The sequence below is a fragment of the Bombina bombina genome, chromosome 1, assembly GCF_027579735.1.
Source record: "Bombina bombina isolate aBomBom1 chromosome 1, aBomBom1.pri, whole genome shotgun sequence".
In the NCBI taxonomy this organism is placed as follows: Eukaryota; Metazoa; Chordata; class Amphibia; order Anura; family Bombinatoridae; genus Bombina; species Bombina bombina.
The window spans coordinates 892850458-892866792 of NC_069499.1; the positions used below are offsets into that span (position 1 = coordinate 892850458).

Consider the following 16335-nt stretch of genomic DNA (forward strand, 5'->3'; position numbering starts at 1 on the left):
AATAGCGTTCTACTTGTAATCTAGGATATAATAAATTAACTTTGTCAAGTGAAAAAATAGCAGAAATTAGGCAGTCATAATCAATAATGAAATCATTTTCTATTTTGATTTATTTTTACTTTTCACTTATGTGAAGATCTTTGAAAATCCTTCAGAAAATATATTTAAATGGGAGTTAAGATGAATTATAACTGTAGTGTCATGCTGTAGATCACGTTCGGCTAGATTACGAGTTTTGCGGTAAGAGCTGCTCGATACTAACTTGCAAGTTATTGTTACCGCTCACTTACCTACAGCGCTGGTATTAAAGGTTTGCAACAACTCGGCATTAGCAGGCAAGAAGTGAGCGTAGAGCAAAATTGAGCTCCATACCGCACTCCAATACCAGCGCTGCGGTGAGCGGCGGTAAGCTGGTTTTACGTGCATCGACATCAATGGAGAGAGTCAGCTGAAAAAATGTCTAACACCAGCAATTCCTATGGGGAAACAAAATTTATGTTTAAACCTAACACCCTAAAATAAACACCCGAGTCTAAACACCCCTAATCTGCCCCCTCAACATCACCGACACCTACATTACACTTATTAACCGCCACTATACTAAATGTATTAACCCCTAAACCTAACCCTAAGTCAAACCCTAACACCCACTAACTTTAAAGTAATTAAAATAAATCTAAATAAAACCTACTATTAATAACTAAATAAATCCTATTTAAAACGAAATACTTACCTGTAAAATAAACCCTAAGATAGCTACAATATAACTAATAGTTACATTGTAGCTAGCTTAGGTTTTATTTTTATTTCACAGCTAAGTTTGTATTTATTTTAACAAGGTAGAATAGTTACTAAATAGTTATTAACTATTTACTAACTAAATAGCTAAAATAAATACAAATTTACCTGTAAAATAAAACCTAACCTGTCTTATACTAACCTTACACTGCAAATAAATAAATTACATAAATTAAATACAATTAACTAAATTACAAACAAAAACACTAAATTACACAAAATAAAAAAAGAAATGATCAGATAATTAAACTAATTACACCAAATCTAATAGCCCTATCAAAATAAAAAAGCCCCCCCCCCAAAAAAAAAAATAAAAAAAACCCTAGCCTACACTAAACTGCCAATGGCTCTTTTACCTGTAAAAAAACAGTAAAACCCACCACCCAATCAACCAACCCCCCCAGATAAAAACCTATCTAAACAAACCTAAGCTAACCATTGCCCATCTGGTCATGTCTATGGAGACTATTATAGTACCCGAGAATTCTACACTGGTACTTAATACAAGATAACTCTCTCTAGATTATCTGTCATCCATGGGATCGAAGAAGACAGAGGAAATATTCTGAATGGTCCACTCTTCAAAAAATTACTTTAGCTAGACCAAACGGAAGAACAATAAACTGGAAGTGCTGGTCTAGGAATCTATCGTGGTCATGAATTACCCCTCTCAAACGAGTAAGAATGGACCTCATTGTCTCCCTCTTAAACGAGAGGACACTTAAAAACCTGCTTAAGCACTTTAGGTCTAGAATCAGACGGAAAGTTCCCTCCTTCGCAGGGACCACAAAAAGGTTTGAATAGTATCCCAAACCTCTCACTGCGATAGGCACTGGGACAATAACTCCTAGAGGAAAGATCCCGTACACACCCCAGAAAGACTTCCCTCTGAACCAAGTGATTGAAAAGAGCGACATACTGCCCCCATACGATCCAGAAGAGGACCGGGGACCGCCCATTCATGCCGAAGTAGACTCGGAGGGCTTCTTGCTCTGCTTGGATTTATTCCAGGACTGAGCCGGCTTCCAAGAGCTCATGGTTTGCTCTGGATTAGCGGAGGACTGCTGACATGGGCTTTATCAGAAAGAAAATCGCCCCTTAGATTAGTTCATATACTCTTGCGGTAGGAGGGCACCCTTGCCCCCTGTGACCGAGGAGATAATTGAGTCCAGGCCTGGACCAGACAAAATCATTCCCTTAAAGGGAGGGAAGAAGTCTAGACTTAGAAGTCATATCCGCAGATCATGACTTCAGCCAGAGCCCGACGGGCCTGAACAGAAAAAGCTGAAGCCATAGAAAGAATAGTCTAGGGGTTAAAAATAATTGCTGGTCACTCTGCACCAACCCCCCCCCCCCCACATTGCAATAAACCTAATTAACCTATTAATCCATAAACCGCCAAACCCACAAATCGCAATAAACCTTATTAACCTATAAAACCCTAAACAGTCAACCCCCCACAACGGAAATCACTAACTTAATTACTAAGCCCCCTAACCTAACACCCCCTAAATTAACCCCTATACTACATTACACTTAAATAAAACCTAACATAAAATTACAGAAAAAAACAGAATTTATGTTTACCTGATAAATTACTTTCTCCAACGGTGTGTCCGGTCCACGGCGTCATCCTTACTTGTGGGATATTCTCTTCCCCAACAGGAAATGGCAAAGAGCCCAGCAAAGCTGGTCACATGATCCCTCCTAGGCTCCGCCTACCCCAGTCATTCGACCGACGTTAAGGAGGAATATTTGCATAGGAGAAACCATATGATACCGTGGTGACTGTAGTTAAAGAAAATAAATTATCAGACCTGATTAAAAAACCAGGGCGGGCCGTGGACCGGACACACCGTTGGAGAAAGTAATTTATCAGGTAAACATAAATTCTGTTTTCTCCAACATAGGTGTGTCCGGTCCACGGCGTCATCCTTACTTGTGGGAACCAATACCAAAGCTTTAGGACACGGATGAAGGGAGGGAGCAAATCAGGTCACCTAAATGGAAGGCACCACGGCTTGCAAAACCTTTCTCCCAAAAATAGCCTCAGAAGAAGCAAAAGTATCAAGCTTGTAAAATTTGGTAAAAGTGTGCAGTGAAGACCAAGTCGCTGCCCTACATATCTGATCAACAGAAGCCTCGTTCTTGAAGGCCCATGTGGAAGCCACAGCCCTAGTGGAAGGAGCTGTGATCCTTTCAGGAGGCTGCCGTCCGGCAGTCTCGTAAGCCAATCTGATGATGCTTTTAATCCAAAAAGAGAGAGAGGTAGAAGTTGCTTTTTGACCTCTCCTTTTACCAGAATAAACAACAAACAAGGAAGATGTTTGTCTAAAATCCTTTGTAGCATCTAAATAGAATTTTAGAGCGCGAACAACATCCAAATTGTGCAACAAACGTTCCTTCTTCGAAACTGGTTTCGGACACAGAGAAGGCACGACTATCTCCTGGTTAATGTTTTTGTTAGAAACAACTTTTGGAAGAAAACCAGGTTAGTACGTAAAACCACCTTATCTGCATGGAACACCAGATAAGGAGGAGAACACTGCAGAGCAGATAATTCTGAAACTCTTCTAGCAGAAGAAATTGCAACCAAAAACAAAACTTTCCAAGATAATAACTTAATATCAACGGAATGTAAGGGTTCAAACGGAACCCCCTGAAGAACTGAAAGAACTAAGTTGAGACTCCAAGGAGGAGTCAAAGGTTTGTAAACAGGCTTGATTCTAACCAGAGCCTGAACAAAGGCTTGAACATCTGGCACAGCTGCCAGCTTTTTGTGAAGTAACACAGACAAGGCAGAAATCTGTCCCATCAAGGAACTTGCAGATAATCCTTTTTCCAATCCTTCTCGAAGGAAGGATAGACTCTTAGGAATCTTAACCTTGTCCCAAGGGAATCCTTTAGATTCACACCAACAGATATATTTTTTCCAAATTTTGTGGTAAATTTTTCTAGTTACAGGCTTTCTGGCCTGAACAAGAGTATCAATAACAGAATCTGAGAACCCTCGCTTTGATAAGATCAAGCGTTCAATCTCCAAGCAGTCAGCTGGAGTGGGACCAGATTCGGATGTTCGAACGGACCTTGAACAAGAAGGTCTCGTCTCAAAGGTAGCTTCCATGGTGGAGCCGATGACATATTCACCAGATCTGCATACCAAGTCCTGCGTGGCCACGCAGGAGCTATCAAGATCACCGACGCCCTCTCCTGATTGATCCTGGCTACCAGCCTGGGGATGAGAGGAAACGGCGGGAATACATAGGCTAGTTTGAAGGTCCAAGGTGCTACTAGTGCATCTACTAGAGTCGCCTTGGGATCCCTGGATCTGGACCCATAGCAAGGAACCTTGAAGTTCTGACGAGAGGCCATCAGATCCATGTCTGGAATGCCCCACAGTTGAGTGATTTGGGCAAAGATTTCCGGATGGAGTTCCCACTCCCCCGGATGCAATGTCTGACGACTCAGAAAATCCGCTTCCCAATTTTCCACTCCTGGGATGTGGATTGCAGACAGGTGGCAGGAGCGAGTCTCCGCCCATTGAATGATTCTGGTCACTTCTTCCATCGCCAGGGAACTCCTTGTTCCCCCCTGATGGTTGATGTACGCAACAGTCGTCATGTTGTCTGATTGAAACCGTATGAACTTGGCCCTCGCTAGCTGAGGCCAAGCCTTGAGAGCATTGAATATCGCTCTCAGTTCCAGAATATTTATCGGTAGAAGAGATTCTTCCCGAGACCAAAGACCCTGAGCTTTCAGGGATCCCCAGACCGCGCCCCAGCCCATCAGACTGGCGTCGGTCGTGACAATGACCCACTCTGGTCTGCGGGAGGTCACCCCTTGTGACAGGTTGTCCAGGGACAGCCACCAACGGAGTGAGTCTCTGGTCCTCTGATTTACTTGTATCTTCGGAGACAAGTCTGTATAGTCCCCATTCCACTGACTGAGCATACACAGTTGTAATGGTCTTAGATGAATGCGCGCAAAAGGAACTATGTCCATTGCCGCTACCATCAAACCTATCACTTCCATGCACTGCGCTATGGAAGGAAGAGGAACGGAATGAAGTATCCGACAAGAGTTTAGAAGTTTTGTTTTTCTGGTCTCTGTCAGAAAAATCCTCATTTCTAAGGAGTCTATTATTGTTCCCAAGAAGGGAACTCTTGTCGACGGAGATAGAGAACTCTTTTCCACGTTCACTTTCCATCCGTGAGATCTGAGAAAGGCCAGGACTATGTCCGTGTGAGCCTTTGCTTGAGGAAGGGACGACGCTTGAATCAGAATGTCGTCCAAGTAAGGTACTACAGCAATGCCCCTTGGTCTTAGCACCGCCAGAAGGGACCCTAGTACCTTTGAGAAAATCCTTGGAGCAGTGGCTAATCCGAAAGGAAGCGCCACGGACTGGTAATGCTTGTCCAGGAATGCGAACCTTAGGAACCGATGATGTTCCTTGTGGACAGGAATAAGTAGATACGCATCCTTTAAATCCACCGTGGTCAAGAATTGACCCTCCTGGATGGAAGGATTGTTCGAATGGTTTCCATTTTGGACGATGGAACCTTGAGAAACTTGTTTAGGATCTTGAGATCTAAGATTGGTCTGAACGTTCCCTCTTTTTTGGGAACTACGAACAGATTGGAGTAGAACCCCATCCCTCGTTCTCTTAATGGAACAGGATGAATCACTTCCAGAAGATAACCTTGGGAGACTATTTCTAGCGCCCAAGGATCCAGAACATCTCTTGCCCAAGCCTGAGTGAAGAGAGAGAGTCTGCCCCTCACCAAATCCGGTCCCGGATCGGGGGCCCGCATCTCATGCTGTCTTGGGAGCAGTGGCAGGTTTCTTGGCCTGCTTTCCTTTGTTCCAGCCTTGCATAGGTCTCCAGGCTGGATTGGCTTGAGAAGTATTACCCTCCTGCTTAGAGGACGTAGCACTTGGGGCTGGTCCGTTTCTGCGAAAGGGACGAAAATTAGGTTTATTTTTGGCCTTGAAAGACCTATCCTGAGGAAGGGCGTGGCCCTTGCCCCCAGTGATATCAGAGATAATCTCTTTCAAGTCAGGGCCAAACAGTGTTTTCCCCTTGAAAGGAATGTCAAGCAATTTGTTCTTGGAAGACGCATCCGCTGACCAAGATTTTAACCAAAGCGCTCTGCGCGCCACAATAGCAAACCCAGAATTTTTCGCCGCTAACCTAGCCAATTGCAAGGTGGCATCTAGGGTGAAAGAATTAGCCAATTTAAGAGCACGAATTCTGTCCATAATCTCCTCATAAGAAGAAGAATTACTAATAATCGCCTTTTCTAGCTCATCGAACCAGAAACACGCGGCTGTAGTGACAGGGACAATGCATGCAATTGGTTGTAGAAGGTAACCTTGCTGAACAAACATCTTTTTTAGCAAACCTTCTAATTTTTTATCCATAGGATCTTGGAAAGCACAACTATCTTCTATGGGTATAGTGGCGCGCTTGTTTAGAGTAGAAACCGCCCCCTCGACCTTGGGGACTGTCTGCCATAAGTCCTTTCTGGGGTCGACTATAGGAAACAATTTTTTAAATATGGGGGGAGGTACGAAAGGTATACCGGGCCTGTCCCATTCTTTATTAACAATGTACGCCACCCGCTTGGATATAGGAAAAGCTTCGGGGGGCCCCGGGGCCTCTAGGAACTTGTCCATTTTACATAGTGTTTCTGGAATGACCAGATAATCACAATCATCCAAATTGGATAACACCTCCTTAAGCAGAGCGCGGAGATGTTCCAACTTAAATTTAAAAGTAATCACATCAGGTTCAGCTTGTTGAGAAATTTTTCCTGAATCTGAAATTTCTCCCTCAGACAAAACCTCCCTGGCCCCCTCAGACTGGTGTAGGGGCCCTTCAGAAACAATATCATCAGCGTCCTCATGCTCTTCAGTATTTTCTAAAACAGAGCAGTCGCGCTTTCGCTGATAAGTGGGCATATTGGCTAAAATGTTTTTGATAGAATTATCCATTACAGCCGTTAATTGTTGCATAGTAAGGAGTATTGGCGCGCTAGATGTACTAGGGGCCTCCTGTATGGGCAAGACTGGTGTAGACGAAGGAGGGGATGATGCAGTACCATGCTTACTCCCCTCACTTGAGGAATCATCTTGGGCATCATTTTTACTAAATTTTTTATGACATAAATCACATCTATTTAAATGAGAAGGAACCTTGGCTTCCCCACAGTCAGAACACAATCTATCTGGTAGTTCAGACATGTTAAACAGGCATAAACTTGATAACAAAGCACAAAAAACGTTTTAAAATAAAACCGTTACTGTCACTTTAAATTTTAAACTGAACACACTTTATTACTGCAATTGCGAAAAAGTATGAAGGAATTGTTCAAAATTCACCAAAATTTCACCACAGTGTCTTAAAGCCTTAAAAGTATTGCACACCAAATTTGGAAGCTTTAACCCTTAAAATAACGGAACCGGAGCCGTTTTTATATTTAACCCCTTTACAGTCCCTGGAATCTGCTTTGCTGAGACCCAACCAAGCCCAAAGGGGAATACGATACCAAATGATGCCTTCAGAAAGACTTTTCTATGTATCAGAGCTCCACACACATGCAGCTGCATGCCATGCTGTTCTCAAAAACAAGTGCGCCATACCGGCGCGAAAATGAGGCTCTGACTATGATTAGGGAAAGCCCCTATAGAATAAAGTGTCTAAAACAGTGCCTGCCGATATTATTTTACAAAAAATACCCAGATTAAATGATTCCTCAAGGCTAAATATGTGTAAATATAATCGATTTAGCCCAGAAAATGTCTACAGTCTTAATAAACCCTTGTGAAGCCCTTATTTACTGTCTGAATAAAAATGGCTTACCGGATCCCATAGGGAAAATGACAGCTTCCAGCATTACATCGTCTTGTTAGAATGTGTCATACCTCAAGCAGCAAAAGACTGCTCACTGTTCCCCCAACTGAAGTTAATTCCTCTCAACAGTCCTGTGTGGAACAGCCATGGATTTTAGTAACGGTTGCTAAAATCATTTTCCTCATACAAACAGAAATCTTCATCTCTTTTCTGTTTCAGAGTAAATAGTACGTACCAGCACTATTTTAAAATAACAAACTCTTGATTGAATAATAAAAACTACAGTTAAACACTAAAAAACTCTAAGCCATCTCCGTGGAGATGTTGCCTGTACAACGGCAAAGAGAATGACTGGGGTAGGCGGAGCCTAGGAGGGATCATGTGACCAGCTTTGCTGGGCTCTTTGCCATTTCCTGTTGGGGAAGAGAATATCCCACAAGTAAGGATGACGCCGTGGACCGGACACACCTATGTTGGAGAAATAAACAAAATTATCAAAAATAAAAAAAAATAAACTTAATCCCTATGAAAATAAAAAAGCCCCGCCAAAATAAAAACACCCCCTAAACAAAACAACCAATAGCCCTTAAAAGAGCTTTTTGTAGGGCATTGCCCTAAGTTAAACAGCTCTTTTACATTTAAAAATGACTAAATCCCCCCAACAGTAAAAAACACCCACCCAGCAAACCCCCAAAAATAAAAAACCTAACACTAAAAAACCTAAACTATCCATTGCCTCTAAAGGGGCATTTGTATGGGCATTGCCCTTAAAAAGACATTCAGCTCTTTTACTGCCCGTTCCTGAAGTCAGGCGGAGAAGGTCTTCTTCCAGGCGGCTCCATCATTTTCTATCTTCATCTGGAGTGAAGGCGGCACGGAGCGGAGGTGCAGAGCTGGCTTCCCCGATGCACGGATCCTCAGCGGCGGTTCTCAACGGCGGTCCTCAGCGGCAGAGGTCCTCAGCAGTGTTGAGGCTCCTCTTCATGTGATCGTCCGTCGCACACTGAAGATTGAATTCAAGGTACCCCATATTTATTGGGGTACCTTGCATTCCTTATGGCTGAAATTTTTAAATCAGCCAATAGGATGTGAGCTACTGAAATGGTATCGGCTGATTTGAACAGCCAATAGGATTTCAGTAGCTCTAATCCTATTGGCTGATTTCAAAATTTCAGCCAATAGGAATGCAAGGTACCCCAAATTGATTGCGGTACTTTGCATTCAATCTTCAGTGTACGACGGACATAGCATGAAGAGGAGCCTCCAGGCCGCTGAGAAACGCCGCTGCTGAGGACCGTTGTCATTAAGGTCCGCCGCTGAGGATCCACGCATCAGGGAAGAAAGCTTTGTTCTGGATGAGGCTTTTTTTTAATTTTATTTTATGTCGATTTAGAATTAGTGGAAGGCTGATTGACTTGCTTCCCCTTGTTCCAAAGCCAACCGGATATCCATGAAAATATATAAATGGATAGAGAGAGGTGTAAATACTATTCAAAACCAATATTTTAATCACGGTGCATTCCTCAAAAAATCTTTATATAGTACAAAAGAGAAAAAGAGCCAATGGATATACAATACTATCCTTTGAAAGAGAGGACAAAAAAACACTCATGAAAACCTGGATTACTCCGGCTTGTAAGAGGCAGACTTTTGTCCCTTAAAGATACAAAAGGAACGAAAATTTGAGTTTTCACGATAGTAGAAAAATCTTTCCATGAGAAAGGTAAAAATATCTACAAATATACATAAGAGGCCTACCTCTATGAAAATAGAATCAGACTCAATACTAAATATTACAGTTCCCATAGAGTCCTAGAAATTGACTTGACGGTTGTAAATCTATTGATGCAAAAAAAGCAGTAAAAGAAAAAAGGTACAGAGAATAACTATTAGATACCGTGACAAACGACATCTCTCAAAAAAAAATCATCCTATATATTCCTAGAAAACTTGAAAAATAGAAAAACAAAATAGTGTCCTAAGATCACTAAACAAGATTTAAATATATTTATATATATATATATACATAAAATATATACATAGGACAATCACCACTGACATAGACAAAGTAGTGTCCTAAGGCCAAAGATATGAATAAAAGAAATCATTCATATACATAGTTTACAATCTCTCATATGAGAAAGGCAAAAAAGGATGCTGCCATAAAAAAGGTGAGAAATCCCCACAATATATAAGGGATTCAAAGTATAGCCCAATAATAACTTATAGGAAGTAAATAATTTTATTTTACTTCATATAGAGAAAAGCAGCAGATAAACTATGGCAATGCAACTTACATGAGACTTCCACCAGATGGCGACAAACAAAGAAAAAATACTATATAAAAGTAATAAGGTCTACTTCAATACACTCAGCCCCTGTTCCTTCTAACCTTTATAATTTATAAATGTGCAGAAATAAACAGAACCTTGTAATCAAGAATCTTAGGGAAGTATAACATAAACATCCCTTTACATTCTATAGAAAGATCTGGATAAAGGAGCATTTGAGATAGACCCCAATAAAGAGCTGAGCTATGACACAGTCTATGGCGGGAAAGTACCGCAATGGGAAAATGGCAAATGAAACATAGACCATAAAAACTCCATGAGCCCCTTCTGAAAGAAAAGGGCGATTTGTCCTTATAACCTGAGGACAAGTATTCCGCAACCGTCCACGGCGGTGCTCTCTTGTGGGGAACAGGTCCTTTCATATAAGCAACAGTATGGCGCGATAAAAGAAAACCCCCATATACAGTCAAACTCAGGGGCCTGAGACAGGTGAAGCTGCAGCTCACATTACATCGCCAGTCCGATTGGTAAAATATTGTCTCCGCATAGTGGCAGTTCTAGATGCGCCTGCGTTATGCAGCAATGCAGACCGATATAGACAAAATCCCCAAGCCGACATAGCGTGAACAATGGCTATGTGCTTTGAGTCAAGAATGCTGTAAATGCGTCCGAAAGTGAAAACGGCCATTTCTTACTCGAGGAGGGGTACCCTAATATTCCACTCTGAAAAGTCCATAGATAGTCTGGGGAAGCCCCCCTTCTCGTTCGCAGATGGAGGTGCCACAGATGAACTTGCTGAATGGATAGAAATCATTTAGTAGCCATAGCCAGCCTGTACAGTTGTGACTTTATTTAAACAGGTGTGTAAAGTAAACTACGCCACCAACGGTCCTATCCCTCAAAAAATAGTAAACATAGGGTTACTACCTCCTGAACCATGTCCCCAAAAAATAAAGTGTCCAAAACACTAAACATTATAATGATCCGGAAAAACTGACCGAACAGGGAAATAAAATGTAAGAAAAAGGAAAACTATAACCCCTGGTCCTCACATACCATAAAGCTAGGGTTATCTAATTACCCAGCCATGGGAGCGGCAAAATTCTCTGATCCTGACTAAACTCAGGTAGCTGCTCAGCCGCAATATATCTGAAGTAACAGATATATATCAAAATATATATAAGAAAGAAAGGAAGGAGGAGTTAATACTACTTAAAGTCTAAATTCGGTGCATCCCTTAAATGTTTATACTGTATATTACCAAAGAAAGAAAAAGAACAAAGTGACATAAGGTACTGTCACTTTAAAGAAAGGGGCAACTGCACACAGGATATGTATTAATAAAATTAATTTATTTAAAAAACTATCAATCAAAATTAGCTCAGCAATTCTGAACAAAATAACAACTTATAACACACACCTAAACTAAAACTAAATAGCAAGACAAGTAGAAAACTATACACTATTACATTATAGGAGAACAAGATACTGCACAAAGGTCCCCAAGAGGAACAACCACAGCCGAACAGCTGCACTCAAGGTCTTATTACTCACACAGTCCCCAGAGGATAGCAGTAGCTTGCAAGCTTTGGATTCAGAGGTATACCTCTTAACTTGAAGGAGCAAGTTGTAACGCATCCGCCATTCACCTTCTTTTCCCTGGTCCGTGCCGGTTCAGTGATGTGACGTAGGAGGTGGGAGTGATGATCTTATTACTCACTTCTCCTTGATTGGTCAGTGTTCCATATACTCTGTCCCATAGGTTGCAAATATTTCCAGCTGATGTACTTAGTACAGTTTTCTTCCAATACAGAGAACTATGTAAATATTCGGATTTCCAAAATACTGTTCTGTATTTACATGCTAACAGGGATTCGTCCTATCCAACCCTCTCAGATATTACATTCTTTACAGGGTATACCACGGATGTCTAGAAACTCTTCCCAGACGCTGTCTGAAAATCCAAAAACCAAGGGTCTTTTGACTTTGTCTTGTAATGTTATGTCTTGTAAAAGTTATGCTGGTAACGAGAGACCTATACCAGCATTAGAACAACACACTGAGTGCCAACGTACGTTTCACCCCCACATCAAAACTCTGTGTCAGGGGCCAAATGTCTAAATATGAATTGATGCTAGACTGTAAATCATACAAAATTTGAGAGCAACATTTAGAAAAAAAACAACATTTTATTTATTTCTTTATTACCTACAGAAGCAATAATAATATGTAATAATTTGGTTTAGCCACTGTCAATAAGCAAATATTGTGAGCTACTAATTAAAGTCACTAAGTTCTATCACATAGGGGTAGATCACTTTCCAACCGAATTGGTCATCAAGTTTCTGGAGTAATCACAAAGCAATATAAGATTGCTTGTCAAAAGCCCACAGGGAAACATCTAGGGGCTAATTTATCATAGTGAAAGCGGACATGATACGATGTAGCGTATCATGTCTGCCGCACATCGATAAATGCCGACAGCGTACACTGTTGGCATTTATCATTACACAAGCAGTTCTGGTGAACTGCTTGTGTAATGCCACCCCCTGCAGATTCGCGGCCGCTAGCAGGGTGTGTCAATCAACCCGATCGTATTCGATCGGGTTGATTTCTATCCACTGCCTCAGAACAGGCGGACAAGTTATGGAGCAGCGGTCTTTAGACCGCTGCTTCATAACTGATGTTTCCGGCAAGCAAGCCTGAAGGCTCACACGGAAACAGGGGCATCAAGCTCTATTCGGAGCTTGATAATTTGGCCCCTATGTCTGCTGTCTGATTAAATAAAGAAAGAAAAACGAAAAAGGCTTCAGCACAGAGTAAAAATAACTAATTGCATGTTTGGAATTAGTAGTTTACAAATTGTTTATGCCCTGATCTACTCTCCTTTCAGGGATTAGGCTGATTCAGCTAGAGACCAATGGGTCAACTCTCAAACGAAATTTACAAACTTACCTTCTCCTTTCTCCAAGTGGCTGCAGGGACTTTTCTGGACAGCAACATGTAGCGAGTGCTGCAAATGGCCAGGCCAATACTAACACCAGAACAAAGAGAAGAACTCGGATTGGTAGAAGGATTATGGCGCATATCCACATCTGAGGACACAAAAAAAACAGTTTTGTTTTTGTCTGGGATTAAACATAGATATTAAGATATCATTCCAGTATTTCTGTAATTCAATGCAGACTAAACACCAGGATAGCAGTATTAATTTTCTATACAAGACCTCATTAATGCATTGAGTTAACACAAATATAAAACAAGTATTACAGTGATAGCATATGGAATTAACACAATGCAGCTGATACAACAATTATATAGGATTACATGCATAACAAACAACATTGTGGACTTTTTACTTCCAGTTTTACTCTTTATTTTAGATTTTGATCCAGAAAACCACAATCTGTTAAGAGATAAAAATATCCGCTTTGCAAATGCATAAAACACACTGGGGCCTATTTATCAAAGTGTCAACTGAAAACGCTTGAATTCTGCATCATATTTGTTGCGAGATTGATCCGCCGTAGCTATCAAAGTGTCAAGATCGGCAAATGTTGAAATTTGTGACGTAAAAAACGATCCCGCAATCTCAATCCGACGCAGATCGATGCGAGTTGAAAACAGTGGTATTCGAGTGAAATTGTGTTCATTCGCCTTCCTAATCGACACTATTTGAAGCTTTTACTAAGTTATCAAAAATTCTACATTTACGCTTGCGTACCTAGTTTTCAATCCACCTCCCTTGAGGTCGCAGATCCCATAGAGCTCAATGGGAGTCTGAAAACACAGATAGCTTATATTCGATGCTGCAAGAGAATGACGTATATTACATAATACAAGTAAATTAGAAACTTTATTAAATGTGTATAACCTTTTTAAATAAAACAATATAATTGCTCGACATTTGGTGCACTAGTAGATATAGGGATAAAAATGAAAAATACATTACTACTTATGGATTATGTTACAACTTTGTCTCTCATTACAAAGGAAGGGGACAATATTATTTCTACAAATTTGGTGCAAAGTTTTGCCCCAAACTTGTTGCACTAATAGATATAGAGATAAAAATGAAATAAATACACAACATAATATAGCTAACTTCCTTTTTATTTTTTGAAAAAAAATTGTTTGCCCATATCGCCCAGCCCTAATTTATACATAAGTATTTGTGTCTATATGTGAATATATGTCTGTAAATACATATACCCATATAAATATATAAATACTAATGTACACACATATAAACATATACATATAAGACCTTATATCTTTGATCCCTTTTAACTTTTTTGTGCAATTTTATAAAAATAATTTTTATTAGATAGTGTTATGATGACTGCACTTTTAAATGTATTTTTGATGTGTGTTGTGAGACTTTTTTGTTTTGCAAAACAGTTAACCAGAGCTCTGAGGACGCACTAACCCGACGCACGTTAACTTCAATTATGATCAAGTGCAAGAATGTACTTTAAACTTGTAATATTAGCTCTACATCCGACGTGCGCAAACAGCCATGATAAACCCTTTTTCAATTGACCGTAACTGTTAGCGCGGCACTCATAATTTGGCCTTCAATTATGAAAATAAGAACATTAATGGTGAGAAAATGTTAGACATTTTACGTTACAATGTCCATTTAAGATCAGTGCAAGAATTTAAATAACAGTAAAATAATGGCCTGTTTATAGGGTTCTATAAGTGAAGCAAAATCTTATCATACAAATGTTTACAAAAAATACAATTGATAAGTAGCTTTAATAGTATTTAATTTAAGGTATCACTCCGGGCAACAGTAGGGCCAAGCCTCTAATTTAAGGAAGAAATTCTTCCTATGAAACTATCAAAACTAAACTTTCTTGCCAGGGAAACTATCGCCTAGATTACGAGTGTTGCGTTAGACTTTAAAAGCAGCGTTGAGAGGTCCCTACGCTGCTTTTTTACGGCCGCTGGTATTACGAGTCTGACAGGTACAGGTGTACCGCTCACTTTTCTTCCACGACTCAAGCTTACCGCAAATCCCCTAACGTCAATTGCGTATCCTATCTTTTTAATGGGATTTGCCTAACGTTGGTATTACGAGTCTTGGAAGAAGTCAATAGTTAAGAGTTTTATGGGCTAATGCCGGAACATAAAACTCTTAACTAAAGTGCTAAAAAGTACGCTAACACCCATAAACTACCTATTAACCCCTAAACCAAGCCCCTCCCCCACATCGGAAACACTTTAATAAATATATTAACCCGTAATCTGCCAATCGGACATTGCAGCCACTTTAATAAATATATTAACCCCTAGACCGCCGCACTCCCACCTCGCAAACACTAGTTAAATTTTATTAACCCCTAATATCGCCGACACCAACTTACATTTATTAACCGCTAATCTGCCACCCCCAACGTCGCCGCTACTATATTAAAGGTATAACCCCCTAAACCAAAGTCTAATCCTAAACCTAATCCCCCCTAATTTAAATATAATTTAAAATAATCTAAATAAAATCCTATTTAAAACTAAATACTTACCTATAAAATAAACCCTAAGCTAGCTACATAATAACTAATAGTTACATTGTAGCTAGTTTAGGATTTATATTTATTTTACAGGCAAGTTTGTATTTATTTTAACTAGGTACAATAGTTATTAAATAGTTATTAACTATTTAATAACTACCTAGTTAAAATAAATACAAATATACCTGTAAAATAAATCCTAACCTAAGATACAAGACCTAACACTACACTATCATTAAACTATTTACCTAAACTACCTACAATTAATTACAATTACATTAAATAAACAAAATTACGAAAAAAAACACTAAATTACAGGGGAAAAAAAAGAATTACAAGAATTTTAAACTAATTACACCTAATCTAATCCCCCTAATAAAATAAAAAAGACCCCCAAAATAATAAAATTCCCTACCCTATACTAAATTACAAATAGCCCTTAAAAGGACCTTTTGCGGGGCATTGCCCCAAAGTAATCAGCTCTTTCACCAGTAAAAAAAATACAATACCCACCCCCCAACATTAAAACCCACCAACCACACATTCAACCCTACTCTAAAACCCACCCAATCCCCCCTTAAATAAACCTAACACTACCCCCCTGAAGATCTCCCTACCTTGAGCCGCCTTCACCCAGCCGGGCACAAGTGGACCTCCAGAGGGGCAGAAGTCTTCATCCGATCCGGGCAGAAGAGGTCCAGGCGGCATCTTCTATCTTCATCCATCCAGAACGGAGTGGATCCATCTTCAATCCAGCTGACGTGGAGCCATCCTCTTCCATCAACGTCCTAACGAAGAATGAAGGTTCCTTTAAATGACGTCATCCAAGATGGCGCCCCTTGAATTCTGATTGGCTGATAGGATTCTATCAGCCAAT

The 16335-nt window shown here is 40.3% G+C and overlaps 1 protein-coding gene across 2 annotated transcripts in view; it reads right to left on the minus strand.

Moving 5' to 3' along the window:
• The window catches only part of LPCAT2 (lysophosphatidylcholine acyltransferase 2), a 272374-nt gene that overhangs the window by 185290 nt on the left and 70749 nt on the right, over positions 1-16335 (minus strand). For both annotated transcript variants that reach the window (XM_053699568.1, XM_053699567.1), the window contains exon 3: positions 12898-13037. In XM_053699568.1, coding sequence (XP_053555543.1) covers positions 12898-13037 — 140 coding nt within the window. The remainder of the gene's footprint in view (positions 1-12897; positions 13038-16335) is intronic.